This window comes from Bos indicus, chromosome 15 (genome assembly GCF_029378745.1).
Source record: "Bos indicus isolate NIAB-ARS_2022 breed Sahiwal x Tharparkar chromosome 15, NIAB-ARS_B.indTharparkar_mat_pri_1.0, whole genome shotgun sequence".
Taxonomy (NCBI): Eukaryota; Metazoa; Chordata; class Mammalia; order Artiodactyla; family Bovidae; genus Bos; species Bos indicus.
Window position 1 is genome coordinate 82,433,099 of NC_091774.1, and position 17,069 is coordinate 82,450,167.

The 17,069-nt window shown below is 44.4% G+C and overlaps 1 protein-coding gene across 3 annotated transcripts in view; it reads right to left on the reverse strand.

The window, feature by feature from the left end:
* Window positions 1–7,269: 7,269 nt before the first annotated feature.
* Window positions 7,270–17,069, reverse strand: part of LPXN (leupaxin) — a 41,781-nt gene continuing 31,981 nt past the window's right edge. For all 3 annotated transcript variants that reach the window (XM_070804317.1, XM_070804318.1, XM_070804319.1), the window contains 2 exons: window positions 9,004–9,152; window positions 7,270–8,187 (listed from right to left, as the gene is read on the reverse strand). In XM_070804317.1, coding sequence (XP_070660418.1) covers window positions 7,918–8,187; window positions 9,004–9,152 — 419 coding nt within the window. In that variant the 3' untranslated portion in view covers window positions 7,270–7,917. The remainder of the gene's footprint in view (window positions 8,188–9,003; window positions 9,153–17,069) is intronic.

Sequence of the window (17,069 nt, forward strand, 5' to 3'; positions counted from 1 at the left end):
CTCAGCTGTTCCCTTTAGTATCATCTTCTTCATCTTAAGATGCATGCATGCTAAGATGCTTCAGTCGTGTCCGGCTCTCTGCAACCCCATGGACTGTAGCCCGCCAGGCTCTTCTGTCCATGGGATTCCGCAGGTAAGAATAAAGGACTGGGTTGCCCTCCTCTGGGGGATCGTCCCAACCCAGGGATCAAACCCGTGTCTTTTACGCCTCCTGCACCGGCAGGAGGGTTCTGTACCACTAGCGTCGCCTGAGAAGCCCTGGAGATAGAGCTAATGCAGGTTAAATGAGGCCATGAGGGTGGGACCCTAAACAACAGGACTATTGTTCTTATAAGAAGAGGAGGAAACACCAGGGAGACACACGCACAGAGCAAAGGACACTCGGGGACAACGGGGAGGAGGCGGCCAGCAAGACAGAGAGAGGCCTTAGGAGACACCAAACCCGTGGACGCCTGGATCGTGGACTTCCGGCCTCTAGAACTGTAAGAAAATAAGTATCCGTTCTTTCTGCCACCCAGGCTGTGGTATTTTGGTATAGCACCCCTGGCAATACAAGTGATGATGATGGCAAGGACTTCCCTGGAATTTTGTTTGAATTGTGGTCAGGCCATTGACAGGCGGTGCCTACCAGCGCCTTGGAAGGCCCCTGAACTCTCGCCCCTTGGCTCTGCTTCCTTAACCTGGGCTCACTTCTCTATCTACAGGAAACAGCTAACAGAATAGATTTCCTGTACCATGGAAATCATTTCGTCTTGAGCACTACTTTGTCAATATGTTGCTGCAAAGGGAGATTATCAGCTCACACTCGAGTTCTTCTCCTAATCTCCCAGCATTTTCAATTCCACCAGCTTTCCTCCTGAGCCCCGGAAAAGATTTATAAAATCATATAAATACAACTAAAACCTGCCATATTTTCATAGTTTCCATGGAAATGCTAGAGATGGAAGCTGTACTGACTTCCTCACGTACCTCTTGGACTATTTTGTTAACACCTTTTATGTGTGGTTCTTGGAGGTTTACAAAGCTCTTTTGCACTTATTATCTTGGTTAATCCTCAGAGCAAACCCACATCAGATTATTACCCACATTTAGCATATTGTGAAACTGAAGTTTGGAGAAGATAAATAACTTAACTAAGGCTGACACCGTCTGTAAATGGTACACTCAGCCTCTGAACTTGGGTTTGTCTGATGTCAAGGCTACAGTTCTGGCCACTGTATCCCAAACAACATAGGTCACACCACTGGATCACCTTTCTTGCCCCAGAGCCCTCAGCCATCCTTGAAAACTGGGCCTTATTTCTGAGATGTATTTCACACTGTTGAAGTAAAGCCTAAGAGAAAGTGTCCCAGGCAAGGGATTGTATAAGCAAGCATCAGCCCATTCTAGTGCTACCACTAAAATTGAGTAATCTTGGCCAAGTTGTGTAATTGTCGTTTTTCATGGGTAAAATGGAAATGCCCACTCTTTTCCTCCCTAAAGCCCCTCAACCATCGCTACAGTTGATGAAATGCATTAAGCTTTCTAGAACTGGGGACATTTTATTTTATTTTAATTGGAGTATTGTTGCTTTACAATGTTGGGTTAGTTTCTGCTGTACAACAGTGAATCGGCTTATGTAAACACATGCCCCTCCCTCTGGGACCTCCTCCTCCCACCTGCCTCTCACCCTTCTAGCTCAACACAGAGCCCCAGGCCGAGCGACCTGTGCAATGCCCCCAGCTGTCTGTTGCACACACAGTCGTGTGCATATGTCAATCCCAATTTCCCAACTCACCCTAGCCCCCTTCAGCACTCCCACGCCACACATCTGTTCTCTACACCCCCGTTTCCATCCCCGCCCTTCAGCACTCCCACGCCACACATCTGTTCTCTACACCCCGTTTCCATCCCGCCCTGTAAATAGGCTCATCTGTGGCACTTTTCTAGATTTCACAGGTGTGCATTAATATACAATATCTGTTTTTCTCTTTCTGACTTACTTCACTCTGTATGACAGACTCTAGCCAGGTCCATCCACCTCACCATAAATGACTCAGTTGTGTCCATTTTTATGGCTGAGTAATATTCTACTGCATACATGAACCCTATTAAAGTTCTGAAAACAAACACTTACTATACATCCCAACTGGAGGAGGCCATGGCAGCCCACTGCAGGATTCTTCCCAGGAAAATCCCGTGGACGGAGGAGCCTGGCGGGCTACAGTCTATGAGGTCACAAAGAGTCGGACACGACCGAGCGACTGAGTCCGAGCCCGCACTCCAAATGTGGTTTGAAGACGTTTCCAGTGAATTTCTTCTAACGGGCTTACCTCCTCATAACTCCCCCACCGATGCTCTGAGTTCCTGTGTCTGCTGGCCCTCACTACCTGGGGCAAATGATGCTTCCTGCTGAAAGCACCTGGCACTCAGATTAAGGGCTTTCTTTGGTCAGAAGCATATCCAGCTTGTGTAGAGGGCAGGCCAGAGGCAGCAGAGGTCGGGTGGGGGATTGGTTGTCGTCTCATGTGGTCTAATAAACCCCAGAAGTCGTCGAGAGTTTTGAGCTCCGACTTTCCACCCCAGTAAGCTGTTTGTTAGTGTGCGTTAGTCCCTGCCTCACTTCCCTACTCTCCTGCCTGTACACCCACAAGGCTTCTAAATAAACTACTGCACACAAATCCTAGGCTCGGGCCCACTTCCAGGAGAACCGAAACTAAGAGGCCCTGCAGGCCGAGCCTGTGTAAGGGGATTAGCTGGGTGCCAGGGCCCAGCCCCACCGCTGTCTCTTTCGCCCACAGAGTGCTGTGTGCCAGCCTTCTTCTTTCCCCATGTTTCCTGGAAGCCCCGGAATTTCCAACTTGTCCAACTCACACATTCACTTATAGAGCCCATAACTCCCTTCCCTTCTTTTTTCCCCTTCTCTTTCAAAAATCTCAGATTATTTTAGGAAAATCTCTCTCCCTCGAAGCACCCCTTAGAGGCACACCTCAAGCACACCTTACTTCTGAGCTTCCAATATCTCTGAACTCGTGTCTGCAAGTGGAAGAGCAACCAGACAGGGAAAGTCATATTTTCTAAGTGTCACTGGACATAATGAAAACCTTCCCCCTCAACCTCCAAAACGTTAAAAAGCGTCCCTACAAGCTCCTCTCAGAATTACTATAAATATCTTCTTTCTCTTCCTCAACTCTTTCTAACCCAATTTTCTTCAAGTACCAGTTTTCAGAATAAAGGTAAATACAACAATTCTCTTACAATCTTCCAAATTGTCTTTCTTTTTTTCTGCAAGTAAGACATCAAGTTTTTAGAACATTTTCTCACTACAAATACACAGTACTACAGTGACATTCAAGATCGAGCCATTTTCTATGGAGGGGCACCAGACAAAGCAGCACGTGTAGCGGGAATTTCACCTCGGGCGTTATTGGAGTGTGACTGCTCCAGTATGTGGTGCGACTCTCTGTTGTACGATGACACCGTGGTGTGCGTACATGTTTGGCCTCCCTCTCCGATCTTCCTCGCACCTCCCGAGGCCGTCACAGAGCGCGGAGCTGAGCCCCCTGTGCTATACAGAGGCTGTCTCTATTTCACACGTGGCGCTGTGTATGCGTCAGCCCCACTCTCCCAGCACATCCCACCCAGCCCTTCTCCCGCTGTGTCCACACGTGTCTGGGTCTCTACTCCTGCCCTGCAGATAGGTCCATCAGCACTGTTTTTCTAGAGTCCACCTGTATGTGTTAATACATGATATTTGTTTTTCTCTTCTGACTTACCTCACTCTGTATAGATTTGGGAATAGATTCGAGACACTGCTGCCTTCTGGCTAAGTTGTACATCTGTAACAAGCACAGCTCAAGCTCCAGCACTGGTCTGAGGATTCTTTCCTCCTGATCCAGGATCTCTCAGCAGATTTCCATTTCCCCTTTCACCTCTAGGTTCTCAGCACGTACATGCTGCTCTGATGGAGAGTTTTATCTAATAACACTAACCTCACAGCATTTTGAGGGCAAGTAGTCACTTTCTCAGTCTCATATTTTAATGACTGCCACCTCTGTTCTTATTAAGGACCTGCTGACACCTAACGGGCTTCCCTTGTAGCTCAGAGGGTAACAAATCTGCTTGCCATGTAGGAGACCCGGGTTCAATCCCTAGGTTGGGAGGATCCAGTTGAAAAGGGCATGGCAACCCTTTCCAAGTGTTCTTGCCTGGAGAATCCCATGGACAGAAGAGCCTGGCAGGCTACAGTCCATGGGGTCACAAAGAGTCAGACACATCTGAGTGACTAACAGACTCAGTATTCTTGCCTGAAAAACTCCCGGGACAGAGGAGACTGGTGAGTTACAGTCCACAGGGTCGCAGAGAGTCGGACACGACTGAGTGACTGAACACACACTCGTACACAGCTGTGACGCTTGCCCTTAAACACAGTCGTCACTGCTCACTTTTATTTCAGCTAGAAGATCTCCTTTCTCAGATTCTCAAACTGAAACTGCTTTGGATGTGTCTTAATGCTGTGCCCGCCCCCACACCCCACCCCCCACCCAGGTCCCAAGGAAGGTCAGAATCTGCCACGTGTTTCCATCACATCCGCACTCCGGGCTCCCCTCCGCTTTTACACTCTGTGACGTTCTCGGGCACGTTCCCCCAGGGCACTGGAAAGATCTGCTTGGTTACCTTCTGTATTATCTTGAAATTCTTTTGCTCTTCAACATACATACTCACACAGAGTCAAGATTCAGCGACCTCTTTTGGTCAGTTCCCAGAGTTTTTAAGTATCCACATCTCCTGCACAGGGCCCTTGTGTTTTTAAAAACTTAGTTCTGACCCTAACTCTGGAAATGATCTAGTTTGGTTTAAGGCGGGCTGCATAGTACAATTACCCCTGCAAAAGTCACTGGTGGGTATGCAGACTTCCCTGGTGGCTCAGACGATAAAGAATCTGAGGGTAACGTAGGAGACATGGGTGCAATCCCTGGGTTGGGAAGACCCCCCCACCCCCGACCTACCCCCAAACCCCGGAAAAGGGAAAGGCTACCCACTTGAGTATTCTTGCCTAGGAAATCTCATGGAGAGAGGAGCCTGGCGGGCTACAGTCCTTGAAGTTGCAGAGTTGGACATGAGTGAGTGATTTTTTTTCTTTTTTAATGTGATCTAAGCTAGTGCAGTTAGGATGAATCTCAGGACTTTCACTTGCAAAGCTAGAGAAAAGCACTCTGTCTCCCTCTACTGCTCACAAACAGGGAGCTTATGCCCAGTAGCCATCCTACAAGGTTACGTGCTGGAACTCGTATGGGAAAATGACTGTCGTCTTTGTCTAAGTATCACCTTGGAGGACTCTATTCCGAAGGACCATTGGCCAAACTGAGTGATTCCTCCTTGAGAGTAGAGTTCTCAATCAATGGCACATTCTTCTATAAAAATATATATCCTCATGGGCAGGAAGAACTCTGTCTTTTGAGAGTAGGTTTTATTTTTTAAAAGCTATAAGGGGACTTCCCTGGCAGTTCAGTGGCTAAGACTCCATGCTTCCACTTCAGGAGTCACAGGTTCAATCCTTGGTCAGAAAACGAAGATCCTGCATGCTGCATGGCACGGCCAAAAAATAAAAACAAAATTTTGGAGACTTCCCTGGCAGTCTGGTGGTTAAGACTCTGCACTTTCACTGCAGGGGGCTTGGGTTCTAATCTGTGGTTGGGGAACGAAGGTCCTGCAAGCCATGTGGCACAGCCAAAAAAAATTAATTAATAAAATTAATTAATAAAACCTATAAGTTATTCAGAACCAAGTAAAGAGTATATTATCAGTATGAGAAAAGTATTATTTTTTAAAAAAGGAAAACTTTTAACTTTTCAGTGGTTTCCTTGTTGCTGAAACACTAGTCCAGAAGACAGAATCCCCTTTTGGACAAATATAAAACCACTTGCATTATGAAAATAAAATTTTTCACTTCTTAATTTTACCTTAGTAAACTGCGGTTTTTCTTTGACATTTTTGAATACATAGGTTCTACTGAAATCTCAAAATAGCCAATCCTTAAAAAAAAAAAAAAAAAATTCACCACCTGAACGTTCTTTCTGGTTAAAACCCCAAGTTTCTTTTGTTAAATGCCAAACCAACCATGAACACCTGCAAACACCATCACAGAGTCACATGCAGTCAAGAGGATGTTTAGAAACGGAATATGTATTTTGCTTAGTCTGGTACTCGGCCAGCGGGATGAAAGGCCAACTGGCTCCCTGTCTCATCAGCCTCCCTCACAGCTCGGGTGCATTTGGAGTTCCTATTTTGTCGAATGTCACTGTTACCACTTCCTCTTAACCCTCAAATCCCCCTTACCATTCACTCCAGTAAAGGGGGCCAACAGGATAAAGCTTGGCGAGAATCATTTCATCCATTCCTGCCCTCCTGGAAGTTCTGTCCCCACACTAATAATCTAAAGACATCAGTCTATTTTAAAAATTCAGCCCTATTTTAAAAAATACCTCCAGGGAAGGGGATTTCCTCGGTGATTTAAAAATTTTTCATAACAAATAATCGTACGGTTAATTTTAATATCATGGTAAGAGAGACACGTTACAGAGCATATCAAGATCTCTTTTGAGGAAGCATGACGCCCTTTAAAACTGATTTGAGATAGAACTTGAGCAAGTCAGACTCTTGAATAGTCTGACAAGCTTTTCTACAGGTTTACTCATAATATTTTTCAGAGGAACAAATACTTAGGTGGAGCTTTTTTTAGGGGAGTGAGGGTTGGATTTCGTAATCCAAACTGGAAAATGGTGAGGTGAGGTTTAAAGCACCCTTCTTCAGAGATGCTCTAAGAACAGCCATCCTGCGTGCTTTCATGCGACCACTGTGAAGTTGAAGGAAAAGGCACATTCCACTTTTTAAAATAGCCTTATTGAGATATAGTTGATATACAAGAAAACTGGACAAATGCATACAACTTTATGAGTTTGGAGATATGCATCCATATGCAAATATGAATTTGCAACTGCCTAGTGGAAATTATTTTCCTCTGAAGGTAAACGAAGCAATGAAAAAACTTTTAAGAAGCTTTGCCATCTTTTAATCAATCACTTAAGTGCAACAAAATAAAGTGGAAGCTACGGGCCCCAATTAAAAGTCAATGACTAGGAGTCCCTCCTTTTCATTTCTTCTGATGTAAACAAAAGGCCCGTTGTACGGAAGTAAACAAGAGGTATGATACAAACTTGATTGCATATTGTGCCTGGCATACAACATGGGAAGCAGAAAATTTATTTACCAAATTAATATGACACTGAGTCATTAAAACCACAAGTTCCTTTATTTATCAGTGATGTCAGGAGTCGAAGTTTTCCAGTTAAAATCTACTTTCTCTTGAAAAGGAGAAATACACTGAAGGGAAATACAAGGAACTTCAGAGTGACACCGTGATTCCTAACAGCAAGAATAAAGCCCTGCAGCAGTGACCACCTCAACACTGTAAAGCAATCATCCTCCTGTTAAAAAAAAAAAAAAAAACAGGAACAAAGCCCACAGAGGGACTGTGGGAAAGGCAGTCTCAGGGAAATGGGGGTAGCCTGAAAGACCCAGTTCTAAGGCTAAGCACACAAGACCTACCCGTAGGACCATCAACAGAGGTGAGAGTGGAGAAAGCCGAGGAAGGCTGGAGTGGAGCGAATGTGTGCGTGTGAAAATACACGTGCAGAGGCACGAGACAGCAGGTCCCAGATCAAAATTCAACTGCATTATTAAAAAAAAAAGGCTTGAGACCAAAACTTAAAGCCGGAAGCCAGCCACGCCACCTCTAGGCGCTCCCTTCTGTGCCCATCCCCTTTGCTTTCCCTCTAAGCCTCCTGAGCAGAAGGTCAGGAACTAGAAGTGTACTCCTCCCTCTTGGCTTAAATTTTCCAGCAGATCGGAAGAGGGCGCGTGTGGGCTCAGCTGAGGTTACACCGGGAAGAGCTTGTTGAAGCAGGGATGGCAGTACGTCTTGTCGTTCTGCTCCTTGAAGACCCCCTTGGACAGCTGCGTCAGGCAGAAAGCGCACACGAAGTGCTCGGGGTGGAACTTGTAGCCCATGGCGCTGATGCAGCGGCCCGTGATGGGCTGTCCGCACCCGTGGCAGAGGGTTCCTCGGCGCTGATGGTAGTGGAGCTCACAGAAGGGACGCCCGTCCAGCTCAAAGAAGGAGCCGGTAGAAAAACCGCTGAAGCACTCCTGGGAGGTGGGGGGAAGAGAAAGACAAGGGGTGCAGATGTCAAGAAGTAAAGTATCAGCAAAATTTCAGCCTGGAAATCCCTGCTGGTTTCCCGCCAGTGGACACACAGAGGTTAGAATATCGCCCCTCTGCAAACCAGACGAGCAAATGCCCACATGGATGATGTGTCTCGTGTTTCTTTTTTTAAAGAAACATTAAATTTTGTATTGGAGTATAGTGGATGAACAAGATGGTCAGCCATACATAAACATGTATCCGTTTCCTCCCAAACTCCCCTCCCATCCAGGCTGCCACATAACACTGAGCAGACTTCCCTGTGCTATTCAGTAGGTCCTTGCTGGTTATCCATTTTCGGTATAGCAGGCTGTACATCTCCATCCCAGACTCCCTAACTTTCCCTCCTCCTCAGCCTCCCTGCCTCCTCGGTGAGCATAAATTCACTCTCGACGTCTGTGAGTTTGCTTCTGCTTTGTAAATAAATTCATTTCTTCTGTTGGTGTTCAGTTGCTGAGTTGTGTCCGACTCTTTGTGACCCATGGACACAGCCTCTTTCTTTTTAGATTCCACATAGAAGGATGTCATACTGTATTTCTCCTTCTCTGTCTGACTTCACTCAGTAAGACAATCTCTAGGTCCACCCACGTGGCTGCAAATGGCATTATTTCATTCCTTCTAGTGGCCGAGAAAAACTTGTATTTCTTTTACGAAGCCCATGTCAAATTCTCTTCCCGAGCTGTGAACCCTCTTACCAGCTGCGCCCCAGAAAGAAGAACCCTGCCTTTCCTGAAACCCAAAAGATAAGCGGGGATACCCACCCCGCACACAAAGCACTCTGGGTGCCAGACGGTGCCCATGGCCGAAAGGTAGTTTTCCAGCACTGGCCGGTTGCAGCCCCCACACCTGGGTGCGAACATGCCCAGGAAGTCCTTCCGGCAATACGGCTTCTTGTCCTTCTCGTGAAAGCCTGGAGAGAGGGAAAGCAAGGGTTTGCTCTTGTGGTCTGAGACCTTAATCCAAGTTAGAGACGGAGAAGAGGGCAATGATGTAAACTCTCCCACATTGAAAATGCGCTAACAGACACCTACGTCGAGGGGCTGTTAGAAGAAACGCACGAGGCAGCGCATCCACAGTGTTTCTGAATCGGGTCTGAGTCTTTGCAATTCCATGAGCGGTAGCCCACCAGGCTCCTCTGCCCATGGGATTTTCCAGGCGAGAATACTGGAATGGGCTGCCATTTCCTTCTCCAGGGGATCTTCCCAACCCAGGGATCAAACCCATGTCTCCTCTTTACCTCTCAGCCACCAGGGAAGCCTGTCTGATTTGCGCAAGTATTTAATAAGCGTTAAGGTCTATTCCTCCTCAACGCCGCTGCACTAAGTATTCCTCGGCCTCTGCATTCCCAGGCCTTGATATGGCGAGCCCCGCCTCGTGTTTCAGAAATCAGCTCAAATATCCTCTAATCAGAGAGAATCTCTGCAGCCTGTATCTATCTCTTCATCTCTTTTCCATTGCCTTTTCTCTCTCACTGGAATGTTTGCTCTGAAGGAAACTAAGTATTTTGGTCTGGTCACTTTATAATCCCCAGTATCTAAAACAGTATCTGGGGGGGAGAAAAGTGCCTAATATTTAAAAAGAAAGCAATATTAAATAATAATTTCCAAATTGATGCAGAAATCCAAATGTAATCATTCAAACCATACAAACACGTGAATTAGAAATGGATGGGGGCTTCCTTGGTGGCTCAGCGGTAAAGACTGCACCTGCCAATTCGGGAGACACAGTTAGACCCCTGATCTGGGAAGATCCCACGTGTCACAGAGCAACCAAGCCCGGGCACCACAACTACTGAGCCTGCGCTCTAGAGCCCCGGGCTGCAGCTCCCGAAGCCTCAGCGCCCTCGAGCCCGTCTTCCACGACAAGAGAAGCCACTGCAGGGAGAAGCCCGCGCCCCACAGTTAGAGAGGAGTCCCGCCTGCCAAAGCTGGAGAGACGCCCTCGCAGTGAGGAAGACCCAGCACAGCCCTAAATAAACAAATACTGTGTTTTTTTTAAATGCACGGGTTCCTCTTTAACTGGGGAATAGAAAACTGTGATAAAATTGGCTCAAATTTCAAAAGGAAGTTAAAGATGAATAAATTTAGCTACATTAAAAATATATAGGAATGACTTATGTATGGCCAAAAAAGATCATTAGCAAAGACAAACGAGAAACTGAGGAAAATATTTGCTACCTATATATCAGAAAAATATAACTAAATCAAGGAGCTTCAAACTGGATATACGATTTCAATGATTGTTTTCTAAAATGTAAAAAAAAAAAAAGAAAAATCAATCTCTAAAATTTTAATCAAGTTTTAGCCAATTAACCATATATCAAATTGATAACATGACTAAAGAAGGCAACAATTCATTCAATGGCTCTAAAACACAGTATTTTGACTGTATAATTTATTTATACATAGGCTGTATTCTAAAAAGAGCTACAAAAATCTTTTAAACTTTTTTCAATAAGGTTACAAAAGCATTTATTCATGGTAAAAGCATTTATTCATAGAAAAGCATTTTTTCAGTTTTCCTGTATGAGATGTATTTCAAGATAATTAAATAGTTAATGATGAAATGGTACTGTTTATATAATCCCATCTAATAAACGCTGAAAGAGTGATGGAAAAGTCACCATTTTACAGCTGAGATCACTGGTGATAGGCAATGATCACCAACAGGGAACTTGCAAATGGAGGGTGAGGCTAACACTGCTGCCACCAGGGTCAGTCTTAGCATCAGTAAAAGTAGGTCAGGCTTCCCTGGTGGCTCAGACGGTAAAGACTCCGCCTGCAATAAAGGAGACCTGGGTTTGATCCCTGAGTCGGGAAGATCCCCTGGAGAAGGGAATGACAACCCACTCCAGTATTCTTGCCTGGAGAATTCCATGCTCAGAGGAGCTTAGCGGGCTACAGGCCATGGGGTAGTAAAGAGTCAGACATGACTGAGCAAGTAACACTTTCATTTTTCAAAAGTAGGTCAACCAGTCATTGCATACCTCTAGATATGACTCAACAAGAAGTACATAGCAGCCAGTATCTATGACCTATTCTCCCCTAAATACTAAACCTAAACTGAATCAAGTCTCTAGATCTAAATTAACAATTTACAGAAAATACAGAAGTCGGGGTAAGATGAAGATAGAGCAAATGAGGTAAACTTCATTATGAGGCAGCAGCCAGTCAAATCAAGACTAAGGGACATTTTATAGAACATAGGTTCCAGTTTCTTAATGAATCAATGCTACAAAAAAGTGAGGAAGAGAGGATTGTTACAGAATTCAAAAATTTTGAGGGATAAAGCAGTCAAAGGCAGTACATAAAGGATCTTGCTTGGATCCTGATTCAAACAAAGCAACTGAATAACGGCATTTAGAAGCTTGAGAAATTGGGGTGCGGGTTTTAGATGAAAATAAGGAACTGTTAGTTTTGTGAAGTACGAAGGGTGTTTATCAGTTGGAGATGACGTGTGCTGAAGTATTTAATGGTGAGATGATACGATTTTTAGGATTTGCTTTTAAATTAGTCCCTCAAAAGAAAAGGCTAGGTGGTTTAGTAGTGGTTAGAAGAAATTTGTTTGGCTAAATGTTGGTATTTATTGAAATTTCCATAATAAAAAGCTTAAAAATAAACATGTTGAGGTGTAAGTGCTTTCGTTTTAGTACTTGAAATGCTCACTGCTAGGTGCGGATTAGAAAACCCCTGGCTCTTAAAGATCCTGTGTCCAGGTGATGCGAGATAAGAAGCCCATGGCGACTGCTTTTAAAAATCTTTGAAATAAGTCTGCTTCACAAATAGACAACTAGCCCAAGAAGAAATACTTTTAGGGGTACTGTGTTCAACATCACGATTAAGAATGAAACATAGAAGAAAGTATTGAAGTTCCAAGTTTTACTGATTAGTAGTTTAATTTCTAATTTGCTAAGTAGTAGAAACAGTGTTAAATAAACATATACGCAATGCTGCAAAACATATGGAGGTATTCGTATATTTTTATATTCCTAGTGACAAAGATAAATGTTACTATTCCATTATTCTTTTAGGAAGTCATTTGATAATGTGTATCAATATTTTTAAAATATATAAATATCTCGATCCTAGAAATTAATCTACATAAATAATTCAATAGAAGAAAATTCTATGTTTAAAGATGGTCATTACAGCTCTCCTAAGACAACAAATACATTTAGTTGTTTTCAGTATTTGGAACTATAAATAATGCTTTAGTAAACATCTTCAGGCATAGAGTCTTTTAAAATTTGTCTACATGAAGCCCTGATGGAGCAACCGATATTATTAAAATTATTATAAAACTATTAAACAACATGGGAAAATGCTTAAGTGGAAAAAAAGGAATTTCAGGTATACTGTAACTTTTATATATACACAAATATTAATAAATGGAGAAAAATATTGGTAGGACAAATTTTTTGTTGCACTAGGTTAAGAAGTTAATAGATTACAAATAAAATTTTATGCAAGGTTTTATTGTCTTCACATCACAAAAAAGAAAAATATAATAAACTGATTCATCTCCAAGCACTTATTCATGTAATATATTCCCTCTGCTTCAAAAATCATTTCCTAAGACACCCAGATGGTTTGGTTCTTCACTTAACTCAGGGGTCTTAAGGGAACAACAGCTAGACTGCTTTATTTCAAGTAGAACCCTGTTACTGTCCCTCATCCCCTCTCCTAAGGTACAGAGTAAGTTAGTTAATCGGTTAGTTGGCTAGTTTGATTACCGTCTGTCTTTCTCACTAGGACACACGCACCACGAATTCAGGGACTTTGTTTTTTGTCACTGTCTCCCTAGTTCCTAGAATAGGACCTGATACATATATAGAAGCTGCTCAAAAAACATGCACCGAATTAGCAGACCTGTGAACAGTACTGCAAAAGCAAGGTTAAGACCATCAGCTTCAGAAGAGGGTCGCCCCGCGCCAAGATTAACGGGAACATGTATAAACAGGTGAACTTTTCTAGAAGAAACTCTCCTTAGAGATTCCACCTAAAACAAAGAGAACCAGCAGAACCCTGTTTTGGCAACACCTACTGTTTTACTGGTTCCAACTGAGGGCTCTCCCTGCAGGACTAAATCGAAATTAGATTCTTCATAGCAACCTTCCCATTTTACAAGGGAGAAAAGGGAAGCTCAGCAAAAGTACAAATAACCAGCTAGGCAGTGGAGGAACTGATTCAAATCTAGGCCTAGCTTCAAAGTCTAACTTGGATGTCACATCCCTGACCTTAAAGGCATTGTCACCTTGATCTCTCCATGGGAACTGCGAGTATCAGCTGAGCTTAAATATCATAACCCAATAATTTGGTAAGTAGAAGAGTGCTCTAAATGTGCCCCACTCAAACAGCATGTAAGCAAAACACAAGAAACATTATTTCTAGAATATTATTTCTGCACTTTGACAGTAGCAACCGGATCCAAAAAAGGCAACAGGAGAAGCCAGGGGTTCAAGCCCAAATCGCGCAGCCGCAGTGATCCATAACCTCAGGTCATTTTGTGATATGCCTCGCCTTGTTCAACTATGCTTTCTTTGAAAAGCAGATGATTTAATAGATTTCTGAGGCCTCTAGATCTAAGAACGTAAACCAATAATTTTTTTAGGCTGTCCTGTGTCCTTCTTTTCTGCCTCCGAGACAAAGAAGAGCTCAGTTGGTCTCTTTGTCAAAGAACGTCTAGAGTCTGATCAAGGACAGCTGAAAGCGGGCATCGAAGTCACTTCAGTCGTGCCCGACTCTTTGCGACCCTTTGGACTGTATCCCACCAGGCTCCTCTGTCCGTGGGATTTTGCAGGCAAGAATTCTGGAGTGGGGTGCCATTTCCTCCTCCAGGAGATCCTCCCGACCCAGGGATTGAACCCGTGTTTCCTTGTCACCTGCACTGCAGACCGATTCTTTACCTGCTGAGCCATCAGGGGAAGCCAAGCAAACCAACACCCACAGCCATCCTTCTTGCTTCTGCGGCACACAGACTACAGCACACATCCGTCACCTGGAGAATCGGTCAGTACGCTGACTGCGTGGCCCCACCCCACCCAGCGCTTCTGATTCAGTAGGTCTGGGTTGGCGCTCGAAACTATGCATCCTTGACAAGCCCCCAAGCTGATGCTGACGTTTCATAAAACAAATGAGGTAGAACTGAGCTTGCCTAGAAGTAGGTGTTACTTGAGAAAACTGTGAGACAGGCCGACCGCCCTAGGAATGACCCTTGTCTAGGCATTTACAGAGTAGCTGGTCTCAAGCGTGAGGCAGTAGGGAAGTAACAGCCTCTGTTTCAGCTCAGGTGAGCCCCAGGAGAGGACTCAAAAGCAATCAGCCCAACTCGCTGTGATACCCCTGCAGTGACTAATCCAACAAATTGAGAAAGTTTCAGCACTTAACTTTTTGGAGGCTCTCTCCGGGACCAATTACTCTGGAGGACAGATAAGAAACACTAACAATTTGCAAAAGTACCTTCGAGAGAAGAAGGGCATTTGTACTCTGGTGAGGCTCACAGCCACGGGGGAAATTAGGGGGCACTGGCGTGGCCTGGATAATGAACAATTAAAGAGAAAGACACGAGCACTGGGGACCCGGTCCCTATGGGAGGATGCTAAGGGCTGGTGTGCTTAGCAACGTGAGCCTTAGAGAGGAATCCTCTGAAATGAAACAAAAATGCAGATGAATTTAATTTCCCAGGAGGCTCAGCGGTTGTGCTGTCATTACAGAAACTTCGTGTGTGACTATGTGACCTGGGCCAGGCAGGATGCCACCTAATTAATGGACTAACCACATGGCAGGAGGCACGTTTACAGAAAACAATGGATGAAAGCAACCATACAACCCAAGAGGAGCTTCTGCTTAGTAAAGGGCCTTTTTTTGTCACTTGTCTCAATAAATATGCTTTGAGCGTGGCTTCATATCGATTATATAAAGTCATAAATGACCAGTTCAGCCTTGTCTAGTTAGAAGGGGCCCAAGCCAAAAACAATACGAACTAGCTACCTTCAAGGCATTTCCTGGTTATCCTATGGATTGGGGTACTTTTCTTTTGTATTTAACTTATGTCTCTTCTTAAAATATGTATGCACTGGTGTCTGCTCTCAGGCACCTTCCACATCATAATTATCCATGGGCAGTATTCACTTGCTGACTCTTTTACCCAACACACCCTCAGACTTCTATGGCAACCAGTGTAATATAAATTGACCATGACTTAGATTAAATCTCGATGAAAAATGCTGTTTAACTACAGTGCAATCTAAACATGAAAGACCTAATGATTTGTGAAAAGCACTGAACAAGCTTGAGTGAGCAAGCAGATTACTACAAAGCACTTCACTAGTGGATTTTATCAGTCCTACTCTACCCAGGTCTGTCTTCAAATAAACTGTCCCGTGTCTATGCCAAGAAAGCAAAGAGACCCAACAGCAGAAGAGGGATTCAGTCTCCATCAAGGGGCAGTTACGATGGTGCAGAAAAACACGGAACATGCAGAAATGAAACCTGAGTCTAAATTCCAGTTCTGTGATTTTCTAGCTGCATGACTTAAAAAAAAAAAAAAGTGACTTTACCTCCCTGATGCTCAGTGCTTCCATCTAATACTTGGTAAAATTATTCTCCCAAAGTTGTGCTGGGGATTAAGTGAATAACAGTCAGGAATACACATAGGGTTTCCCAGGTGGCACTAGTGGTAAAGAAGCTGCCTGCCAATGCAAGAGGCAAAAGACATGTGGGTTTGATCCCTGGGTCGGGTTCCATCCCTAGAAGAGGGCATAGCAACCCACTTCAGTATTCTCGCCTGGAGAATTCCATGAGCAGAGGAGCCTGGAGGGCTGGAGTCCACGGCATCACAAAGAGCTGGACCCGACTGAAGCAACTTAGCACACACACATGTTAACCTGCCTGATATTTAAGACCTGACCTCCAGGAGAACTAGCATAACATGGGGCTTATCTTCATACCCTTTATTTAAAACAGAAAGATTTCATGGGAAAAAGGAGAAGAGGGAAGACCATGCCACAGGTGAAATATCAAAATCGTCTAAAATTTAAAGTAGGTGTTAGAGTGGCACCTAGCTTGGCAGAAACAAAACGAACAGCAACAACAAAAACCCTGAAACCTGATAATTAAAGAGGGAGATGCTGGTAAAACTGAAGCCATCCCGGGCTTCCTGGTGGTCCGGTGGTTAACGCTCTGTGCTTCCACTGCAGGGGGCACAGGTCTGGGCCCTAGTCAGGGAACGAAGATCCCACGTTCCTCATGCTGAGTAACATGGCCAAAAAACCCTCAACCACCCTGAGCTCTAAAACATCAAAGGGGCTTAGGCTCGGATTGTTTTAAATTCATGAAATAGTCTTCAAGGCTGGAAGCAGGATTGGTCGAAAGTCTGAAGAACTGTCAGAAAATCAGATTCCCCATCCGAACCATAGATGCAATGATTATTTCTGTAAATTTCAAGTCAGAGGGTCTCAATGTTCAGGGATGCTGGACATTTGTTATAAGAAAAGAAGTCAAGCTTTCTACTAGAAGTGTTATTCACTCAGCCGTGTCCAACTCTGCAACTCTACGGACGATAGCCCGTCAGGCTCCTCTGTCCATGGATTCTCTTGGCAAGAACACTGGAGTGGGTTGCCGGTCCCTTCTCCAGGGGATCTTCCTGACCCAGGGATCGAACCTGGGTCTCCTGCATTGCAGGCAGAGCCACAAGCAGCTCAGAGCCATTATCGTCTGAGCCACCAGGGAGGCCTGACAGAATTAAAGTTCTACGTGTTTTAGTAAAAAATGGGAATTAAATAAAAGTTGGCATACTGAATGGTAAAAACCCCATCCCCTAATCCCTT